Below are 10,853 nucleotides of genomic sequence, written 5' to 3' on the forward strand. Positions count from 1 at the left end.
CACACACACACACACACACACACTAGCGTCAATGGCTCACATCAACACTTCCGCCCACGACCACCAAAGTAAAACCCAATCTAAATCACTGGAACTGACCCCTGGCGGCCACAGGCCACCCGTTTTCATATTTAGATGAATGTTATTAGAATAAATAAAATCAGTTTTAAAAGTGAATAATATATTGTTCAGATATTATCTTGTGATTTTAAAAAAATCAAGATTAAAAAAGTTTGCAAATAACAGAAAAACAGGCCTTCAAAAAGGAAAAACAGATCACAGCGCACTGGGTTTACTCTGGGCACCAGCAAGTGCTCCTTAAATGCAAAAGCACAACATAGCAAGAAATTTAAAAAGTTACGCGCCATTCATTTCTGACTGAAAGAAGAATCAGGACTGACCTGCTTCTTAGGTTTTTTCATTCTCCATGGTTCATTTTTTTCAACCTTATGTCTAAATTTTATCTTGCCATGTTTATTATATTATTATTATAATATTATTTTATTGCTGCTATTGTTCTTGTACTATTTTACGGTGACCTTGAGGGTCTTAAAGGCACCTATAAATAAAATGTATTATTATTATTATTATCATCGTTAAACTGTAGCGCAGTAGTTGAGACTGTTATGCTAAAGTCACTATAAAATATTTGCATGCCAACCGAGTCCACGTGGATGTGTGTGTGGCCTCTGAGATACATCTTAATTCAGAATACAGTAAGCTTAAACTGTATGTGAGAACAGGAAAGGAAATATTTAAAGTGGAAGCTTTTTTTATTCATGAGAATGATTTTAGGTTTCTTAGATCTAAACACTATACAGTGAGTCACGTAAGACAAACAATAAAACACTATTAGAACAAAGGGGGCCCATCAGATCTGATCAATAGTCAGATATTACACAAAGCTTGACACTTCCATAAATCCATCTACCATGTGTTGCAGATTGCTCAGACCTCCCTCTTCCCACACAACACTCTCCAAAGGGGGCACTAAGAGGATATCAAGCCAGCCAAGAGACACAACTGACAATCTCATGTCCAGCTGGGATCGTCTCCCTCCCTTTTGGCATGCCCAAATCCAAGGAGGACCCCTAGATTAGAAACCACATCATCTGCCTTCCTCTCAATTCTTACATTTTAAAAATTTCAACCTCACAGCAGAAATAATCATGTTTGCAGTCTGACAGAAACCAAGACTCTACAGATATTTTCTTAAGAAGTGCTATACAGTGGGTAAATATTTTTAGAATGCCTTTGTTTTGTTAAGGAAGGTAGCCACTTTGAATAGCCGGCAGCTGTGTGCCAAGCTTTACCTCTGCTAATTACAGTTGGACAAACAATAAAACCTGCTGCCAGATGCAGAGAATCTGTTTGCTTCAGTTTTGGTGAGTTCAGTCTTAGTATTTGATAAGTCTGCTACCTAGTAGTTGCTAGCAGATGTGTGTGTTTAATGTTGCATTCATGCAGTTCATTGATGCACCTTATTAACCAAACATGCTAGCATGCAATAACTTAGGCTTCCAGCCTCTTGTCCAAATATGGTCACTCCTGAAAACAAACCAAATATTCTGACAGCCAAAACATCCAGAAGGGCGACATACCTGTGACAACATCCTTCTTTTAGATACAGTCTGTGTGCCAGACTGACAATGGAAATGGCGGTATTTGGCAATAAGGTGTACACACACCTTTGCTGGGTCCATGTGTAATTTCTTTTGGGAAGTCTGACAAATGAAGGGATTTACACATTAGAAAACCAACATGAAATGTGGTTACGTCACTGATAAACTCACTGATGTCCCCCAGGTGAAATGCTAACATTATCTAGCATATTATAATTCATGTTTTCTCACTTTATAAAAGCAGCAGATATCCCACTAACAATAACAAAAACACAAGACCATCATTTCTTTATACATCAACCATAAAATGGATTTATTTCACCAGAGGTCCAAACATATTTTTGTGTTGCCCCAGGATGCATAGAAGATGTCAGTGTATCTTAAGAATTCAACTTCCGCTAACACAAACCAGTGTTTACAATCTAAATGTTCTTTTGCTCGACCATTGGTTTAATAATAAAGCCATGTGTAATTGGTGTTCATATATCAAAATGCCTCTGTCTAACTGGGACAATCTTACAATCGGCGTGAAAAAGAAAAAAAAAAAAAAGAGAGAGAAGGAAGTGATAAAAGGAGTTGATTTAAAAAAAATAATTCCATCTTCATTTAAACAATTGGACAGGTGTGATTGTGGAGATGCGTAAAGAAGAGTAAGGCTACTGGTACAGGTTTGTTTGGAGAGAGAAAAATCCTTGATGTTTTGTTCCATCATCACCCATTTCTCTCCAAAATGAATGTGTGGAGAGAAATGGAAACTTGTACAAAGCCACATCATCATGCGATAATAAACTGGCTTTGGTTATGTGATTCTGGTCTGTGCTGTTGAGACAGAATCAAAGTGAGAATCTGTCACGGTGTGGATCTGCCAAAGCACCGGCTACTGACAGCTGATGGGCTGAGTTAAGGTCTATAGAAAAAGAAAAGATGGGTTAATGGAAAACAAACAAATCTTTAGTGAACACCTTTATAACTAAACTGTCATTCAGACTGCATCTTCAGGCTCCGACAGGCTCTTACATGAACTCTGTTCCAGTCTGGAAGATTTTTAGTTTCGTCCCCGTTACCGTCTTTCACAGACAGGGAGAGGGGGGAGAATTTGGGGGGACAGGGCTGTGAAGCAGAGTGTTAAGTTTCACTTTAGAAAAACAAAACTGAGAAATTAGAAGTCCATACATAAGTCTGTTTTCTCTCCACCCTCGATAGGGCAGCAGGTTTCAAAGAGCTGCTTAGCCACACCACAGGGAGAGGGAGGAGTGGAAGAGGGGGGAGGGCAGCTGGAGGAGGGGGACAGGGAGAGGGTTCAGGGGGCTGATCTTCCTCTCTCATCCTCACTTTAGCCGCTGGACGATTACAGCATTGAGGAGGTTGGCTTGCTGCAGCGTCTGGCTCTCATCCATCAGCTCCTTGTTGGGGAAGGTGGTCATCAGGACGAACTCTCTGGCAGCCATGGCGGGCCGGGCCGCCACCACAAAGTGCCGCAGGTCAGACACCCTGAGAGACACAAGGACACAGCAGGACAGGAAAGAAGGGTTATATGACAGGATGAAATCTGACAATGTTAGCTTCTACTCTTTGATACAGGACCGATTTCACCTTCTTTGATTATTTAGGCTGGTAGCACTGACCAAGCTAAATGTTGTCTACAGACTCGTGTACCACAGTTTGTGTATCTGTTTCTTTCTCTCTTCTTTAAGAACATGGTTTGTATTGGTGTAAAATCACAGTGTGTAGGGTTTATGAGACAGGGATTCAATGATTTACAACCCCCCAAACCTTGTGTCCCTAATAAGACACTTGAAACAACACAATGTCTCTGCCTTAACAATCACAAGGACTGGTTGCATAACTGGGACCAAATATCTACAGATCTTGTCCTCTTCATATCCACATCCAGCAGAAACACATGCAACTTAAATTTTTTTTACCTGTGGGTATGGTTGAACTTTTGGACCAGCCTGCCACCATCAGCAAGTCTGATCTGAATGTTAGTGACGGGCTGGGAGGGGTCGAGGGTCACTGAGGCACTGGCTTGGGCCTCGTTGGCAGCTTGGTCCTGCTGGGAGGTGGGCGGAGCTGAAATCAACTCTGGTGTGGCGCTGGAGAGAAAAGGGCAAAAAAAAAAAAAAAACTTGACCAACGTGAACAGAAGTTATGAATGCAAAACATACACAACGTATACTTTAAATACATGAATGTCAACATCTGAAGAATAAAGTAGCTACTGATTTGGTTTGCAGTTATTTTCCAAACATTTGTCTGAAACACTTTAGTTTGGGTTTTGCTTTTCCATTTGCTGCTTGCTGATCGATTTTACTGGGGTTGTATTCAATCAAACATTTAACTATTCAAATTACATGCTCCTGCAGTCCCGTGGACAGCAGACGATTTCATGGCCTGAGGAAAAGGTTTTTAGCTTGAGATTGTATTATTTTCAGATAATCACCGGCCTATAAACCACAACACTGTTCTGGAAACTGATAAAAGTATTAAATATCCCCATCCACAAATAAATAAAGAAAATCAAATAGTGAGAATTTCGATATATATTACAGACTTCTTATTTTATGTTAAAATCTCTCTTCAAACTTTTTTTTTGTGATCAGCATTTTATTGATTTACAACAGGAATGGGGGTGGGGGGTTACAGACATATACAGCAGCGGTCTCCAACCTTTTTTGCGCCACGGACCGGTTTATGCCCGACAATATTTTCACAGGACCGGCCTTTAAGGTGTCGCGGATAAATACAACAAAATAAAACTAGTACTGGTACCGAAAAAAAGAAGATTTATTCATAACACACGATGAAAAGACCCAGGAAAACCAGAGTTAACGATAAAAACGATAACAAAATAACGCTGAAAACCGATAAAAACCCTGAAAACCATACATTTCACACCTGAGCCTCAACTCTCGCGGCCCGGTACCAAACGACTCACTGACCGGTACCGGTCCGAGGCCCGGGGGTTGGGGACCACTGATATACAGCACAACTGTAAACTGCAGTAGCAAAGCAAACATTGGTCACAAGGCATGGGGACAGGAAAGAAAAAACACAAGGTTACAACCACTTATTGCCTCTTCCAGGAAATAACTTTGGATGAGAAGATTTTCCAAGCTTCGACAGTCGTGGGTTATTTAATTTTGCTCTGGTACGTTCAAGATTAATGATACGGATAAGACATCGTATCCAGAATGATTCCATACAAATGTCAGGATTGAACCATTGCTTTGGAATAGTCTTCTTTGTACTTACCGTCAACATGCATGACTTATGCAGGTTATTAGTAACCTTGGAGTTTCTATGACCCATAGAAACCAGTAATTCATCCAGATGATTCATGATAACTTGAAAAACGAGGCAGACTGGTTCACTGGCCTTTATATGAATGAAGCTTGCACTGAGCTCAGTCAGTGCTTTTTTAAAAACCATACAATAGACACAATACAGCTACAATGTTAAATCAAACGTCATCCTCACCTCCCCAGCTTCTGTCCTTCACCTTCAAAGGCTTTGAAGGCCATCCTGGGCTTGGTAAAGTCCTCATCTCTATGGTCCTCCATGTCTAGGTTGACTTGGCCCCCTCGAGACCGCTGTCTCAGCTCAAGAGGAATCTCCCTGTGGGATGAGGATGAACGGGTGAGTGTGGAACTAACATTCATCAGGACATAAGACGAGCCGAAAAGCAAATTACTGAAATTGCAAACAAATAATAGATTGCAGCTAATCTCACCCTCTTCTGATCGCTTCAAGGAAGTTGGCATTTCCAGGATCATCGTAGCTTCTGAGTTCACCGTTATCCAGACTGAAACCGGTCTTCCACAGCTTAAGCACCACATGTACCTACACCCCCCAAACACACACACACACACACACACACACACACACGCACACACACACACAGTTTGAGACTGACAGACAGATTGGTGAGGAGTTGGCACTGAATGAGACGCTGTACCCACCCGTTGCTCTGAAGAGACCCGAGCTGTCCACTCACAATTCAACCTACGTTCCTAGCCTTAACTACAGTCACAAAGTCACAGATACAAGCATCAGAAATTAGTTTTCTTTAAAGGCTGGTTGGGTGGAGCATAGGCACAGCTCCTCCACAAAGAAAAGGGAGCCAGCTGAGATGGTTTGGGCCTCTGACTAGGATGCCTCCTGAAGGCCTCCTAGGTTAGGTGTATGATTTGCATTATTAATGCAGTTAAATATAGTTATTCTAACAAATCTAGTGATGATTTCTTAGAATAACGCTTTAAAATCAGCTCCTTTTATTTCGTACTGTTGGTGCTGCTGAAACATGCATTTATATACTTTCAGGCAAACTGTGCTCTGCAGAGTGCATTCAGGCTTGATACATAATTGCAGCATATTTGCCACAGAGTGCCTGTAATAGTGCAACATCCCTGCAGGATTTGTCTGGTATTAGTGGCTAAAGAGACCTCTACTCTGCCTACATATTCTCTCAGATTTATGGGCTACTTTTAGAGCCAATATACTTTTTGAAATACTCTCAGAACAACAACTTAAGTGCATCATGCCTTTCAGCACTGGTATGCTTTGTGAGATGGCCGTGAGTGCAGTTTATATAACAAAGCAACAAAACAAACATCTCGGTGTTATGTGACTCTACTCATCAGGACACTCTTTAGGATTTGATTAATGATTAGTTGGATTCCTGGAACAGGATTGATCACCCTTCATCTGTTACTGTCTTGTTTTATTGCTATAAACGTAAGAGCCCCAGGCTTTGATTGACTGAAGTCTACCTTGGAGCAGATTCAGAAACACAGGACAGGAAACAATGCAAGGACTGAATTACCCACAAAAAGAAAGAAAATAATCTACACTCACATCCTGCTGCCTGTTGGAAGCTTGCCTCTCACCAGCCACATAAGTTGACTCCTCCTCAGGGGCTGCTCCTAGCCTGTAACCTCCGCCAACAAACGCCTAGAACAAAAAGTACAATCAGAACAGAGTAACTGATTTACAGACACAAAAGAAATCTGCTAACAGGAGCAACATAGAAGAGAAGGAGCCTGTCATGGACAGCTGTTCACAGTAGTTATACTTCACCTTAGCTTTGCTGGGCTCCCCCAGTCCTCTCCCGCTGCGGTCCAAAGGCACAGCTCCGTGTTCCTTCGCCCCCTTGAACAGATCCTCTACCACTTCATTGGAGCTCTTTTTCTTAGGAGGTCCCACAATCTGTTGCCCACTGCGCTCTGATCCTCCTGCAAAAAACCTGAGAGGGTGGGAATAGAGCCAGTTAGAAGTCTTTTATAAACAGAACAACAGCCACTCTGGGGAAAGAGAGAGAATAGTGTTCTACAGGGTCGCATGTCACAGTGTGAGAGTGAGGATAATAAAGCCATAATTGCAAAATAAAGGTTGAAAAACAACAGTGTTTCTGTGCAAAAACTAAAGTCCTTGTCCTTTGTGCCCAATAAAGACTGTTTACAGTGAGTCTCTTGTCTTGTTGATGGACAACTGGCCGCAGTAATCCTTGTTCTGTGCTGCAACCTTAATAAGCTTGGCACAGCACAGGATCTGGTCGGAGTGGTCCTCCAGCTCACAGTTGGTGTCTAGAGCAAAGGTACTGACCACAAGTAAAATAATTGCAGATGGTTCTGTTCTCTTGGAGGTATGACAAATAAACTAAGTCTGTTGGTGTATGGATAGTATGTGTGTTTATGTGTGATTTTTAGGAGTAAGCTTATTTGGGTAGACTAAAAAACACATTTAGTGATTTATCTTTACTTTTTCATCCACCTGAGAACACAAGGCAACTGACTGATTATTCAACAGTCTCCTGGCTTTTATTTTGAAAGTCAATTTGCTGCTAACCAGCTAGCTCTGGTCTTTCCTGTCTATCCTTTTCCTTACAAACAGGCTAGTCAGGTAACTCCTACATCTTGGACTATAAAGTGTACATGGTTTTATTTAATAATTTGTAGGAGGATCACCACAGGAAAGACAAGTTCAGAATCTTTCAGACAGATCTCAACTGTGTGTAGAAAACTGAATGAAGCCTTCATGGTGGATCTACAGGGGGGAAAAAAATCAATTCTGAAACCAACTGAGAAGAAGGGAGAAAAGTGCTTAGCTCTAGAAACAATGAATGGACTACAGACCATTCAGTACAGTAACTGTATGAGTGAGAAAAGCAGCCATATGTTAGAACTTATTCAAGGGTGTTGGACAGGCTTCATGTGACAACCTGATAGAGTGGAAAGTTGTAATCAAAGCTAAAGGTACAAACATTTAACAATCGCAAATTTAAAGCACTTTTCTCAATGTGTCTTTTCATAGCTTTAAAGTTTTGATACATAATGAAGAAAATAGGCAAAAGAAAATGGAACATCTCTACTGAGTAGTCCTTTGCAGCGTATCAGCTGTTTGGACAACAAAGAAATAAGATGAGCATACAGTTGCACTGGAGACGGGTGTCTGGGTAGCCAACTATGTGCACATTGTTCTAGTAGTCAGGCAGCAAGACAAACAATGTAACCAGACTTGAAAACTGCACAATCTACAGTGCTGCATTATATAATTCTTATGCATGTTAAAGTGTGTCGCCTGGATGGAAACAAACTTAAAAATGATAGACATGAAACGAAACTGACAACAGGTGCGCTGTGGAGGCAACAACAAGACAACAACAAAGAGGGAATGCTTTTGCAGACCAATGCTCTCTTCTTATCCCTCCTAACTGATTTTATTTTCTAAAGCTGGTGTCATAGTAGCATGTGACTGTACTGACAGCTCCTTAAGGTTGCACAGGTAGTCCTGCAGACTGACTTGTCAAGAAGTTCTCAAGAAATACGGCACCATTTCTACAACAGGTACTGTCTCATGCTACCATAGAAGATAATACTACTAACAAAAGGAAAACTACAGAAAACAATTAACATCAGAGGTAAAGAGAGAGCAGCTGCTGTAAAACCATTCCCTGGTCTTGTTGTTGTCTGTATACTGCACCTGTTGTGACTGTCGTTTGCACCAAAGTCAGTAAAATGGATTCACAATGGTTTACACTTCCTAACTGGATCAACTAATATCCCTGAAGATGAACTGACTTTGATTAATACAGCAATGTGTGAATGTCCCTTCACTCATTTTGAGCTGTGTACATATTGAAATAAAGACACTCCCCCCTCCTCCAAACTATCCCAGAAGCCACTGTGCACTGAGAAACAGAACCAGAAGAAATGGTAATTATAAATGACATCATTACTGACTCTGGAATAAAATACTGTGTTCTTTAGCTCTGTTTGCTTGGATGAAATGAAAAATGACTATGAAGGTTATCAGTACCCCCACACGGTCCCCTTAACAACTAGTCCACTGCACTGATCCAGCAGCAGAATCTGTTGACACAGCAGGAAAGCGACCAGCTCCCCGAGAATGAGGTGTTACCAAAATAGTTTGGTGCATTCTGGAACCACGCCAGCTAGGTGTGACTTTGTACCATCCATCCACAGCTCAACTAGACAGCAACATCTGTCACACCCATTCTGAAAGGCCTCGGGCACAAAAAGGTATTCACCTCCTTTGCTCATAATTATCTATTTGAGAATTATACTGAGACACACTGAAGCTTTTCTGTAACTCAGCCTAAGAGAGCTGTGGTCTTATTTCCACACCTTTTCCACACACTCACTGAAGATAATAAACAGACTAGAGGGAAGCACACTTACCTTTGGCCTTCCTCTTCATCACTCTCATCCTCTGCTTCATGCATTAGATCTCTGAAGGAGGTCACTCTGGGCTGACTACTGGACGATACAATTGTATAAATACATGTACAAGTGTCCTGTACTTAAACAAAAACGTCCCTCTTATAATTGTGCCATTACATTGTGATTAAAGCACTGACAGGCTGGATGGAGACTGTACCTGGGGCCTGCGGATCGGGACACCGAGGAGCCTCCCTCAGGCTGGGGAAGTGTCACTATGTCATCATCGGCTCCGTCTTCAAAGAAGCTGGCAAGTGCAAGCTGAGGATGCAAAACGAGCATGCAAATGTGACAGCACGAAGCAGACAGTAAGATAATATCTGACGAGCTCCAGATGCTACAGTACACCGCTCCGGTAACACGTCAGTCAAGAGCTCACGTCAAACATTCTCGAGGATTAAGCGATTTAGCCACAGTTTCACTGACTTATTTTGTCTTTGTCCACTGACGACGCTGGTACAGTGAAGAAACTGACCATGTCTGTGTTATCTTACAGTATCAGACCACGCAAATACTGTGGATATGCGTTTATTTCCCTAACCCCCCCCCCCCCACACACACACACAAACACACACACACACACACACGTTATTCTCCCATGGAGCAGCCCATACGACCCGGGAAGGTGGCTACTAATAATAACCATTTTATTTAGCGTTGCATGCTAACGCTAGCTAGCATGAGTCAATAGGTTTACGGCAGACCAGCTTAGACAACACTTAATGGACAATCTTCTTTATGATAACACAGCAGTAGTTACTGCACGCGTGACGCTATCAGCTGACTAACTGCACGCGTGAATTGTGGCTGATGATAAGAAGCAGTCCGGCCATTGTCAAAGGGTGACTTGCACAAATTACCGGCAAAACCCGGCTAACGTTAGCCGTCGAGCTACTGGTCTGGCACCTGCCCGGTAACCTGAGTTTCCTTCATAGGGTCTTTCATACAGTCCACCGCAGCTCCATGGAAGATCACAGAAAAGCCGTACCTGCAGATTCCAGCCGGCAGACTCCAGGAAAAAACGGGCCCTCTCCTCATCCACATCAGTAACAGCGACGAACTCCCTCACTGACTCCTCTTGGTTCGCCATTTTGATTCGCTCCTTCAATAACTCGTCCGCCTCCACCTGAGGAAACTAGCAACAGATGATGGTTCCTATCCTGTTACAAACCAGACAGGAAGCAAGTGTTAAACACATCACAGTCAAAAAAGATCCCATGTGGTTTCAAACTGTATTTTATTATATTTTCAACGAGTATCGACAGCTCTCATAATTTTGAACACAGTGTATTTTTTATTACAATTTTCTGCGTTGTTAACATGATTTTAACCACTTGGTGGCGACATACCCACAGGTTAAACTGAGCAGTAACTCATTAGCGTTACACTGTGTAATGTGTGTAATGTTTGTTCATATATATATATAAGGATGATATCTATCTATCTATCTATCTATCTATCTATCTATCTATAGATAGATATCATCCTTTTC

The 10,853-nt window shown here is 41.8% G+C and overlaps 1 protein-coding gene across 2 annotated transcripts; it reads right to left on the minus strand.

Moving 5' to 3' along the window:
- Positions 1-1,906: 1,906 nt before the first annotated feature.
- On the minus strand, positions 1,907-10,501 carry nsfl1c (NSFL1 (p97) cofactor (p47)). Of its 2 annotated transcripts, none has more exons than XM_042227160.1 (9): positions 10,350-10,501; positions 9,522-9,622; positions 9,323-9,397; positions 6,702-6,867; positions 6,480-6,575; positions 5,356-5,465; positions 5,103-5,240; positions 3,548-3,718; positions 1,907-3,113 (listed from the first exon to the last, which is right to left on the minus strand). In XM_042227160.1, exons 1-9 carry the CDS (start codon positions 10,449-10,451, stop codon positions 2,951-2,953), a joined length of 1,122 nt encoding a protein of 373 aa, XP_042083094.1. In that variant the 5' UTR covers positions 10,452-10,501; the 3' UTR covers positions 1,907-2,950. The 2 variants fall into 2 exon arrangements, with proteins under 2 accessions (XP_042083094.1, XP_042083093.1); XM_042227159.1 differs by having other exon boundaries at positions 9,323-9,400.
- Positions 10,502-10,853: the final 352 nt, after the last annotated feature.

The sequence above is a fragment of the Haplochromis burtoni genome, unplaced genomic scaffold (genome assembly GCF_018398535.1).
Source record: "Haplochromis burtoni strain Fernald_Lab_line unplaced genomic scaffold, NCSU_Asbu1 Contig_246, whole genome shotgun sequence".
Lineage (NCBI taxonomy): Eukaryota > Metazoa > Chordata > Actinopteri > Cichliformes > Cichlidae > Haplochromis > Haplochromis burtoni.

Bases quoted from the DNA above. Each gene is read 5' to 3' on its own strand.
- nsfl1c (XM_042227159.1), bottom strand. From the start codon at position 10,451: ATGGCGAACCAAGAGGAGTCAGTGAGGGAGTTCGTCGCTGTTACTGAT. The intron at 6,576-6,701 runs GTGAAGTATAAC...TTTTTGTTCTAG, and splicing joins GGGAGCCCAGCAAAGCTAAG to GCGTTTGTTGGCGGAGGTTA. The intron at 3,114-3,547 runs GTAAAAAAAATT...TGTGTCTCTCAG, and splicing joins AAGTTCAACCATACCCACAG to GGTGTCTGACCTGCGGCACT.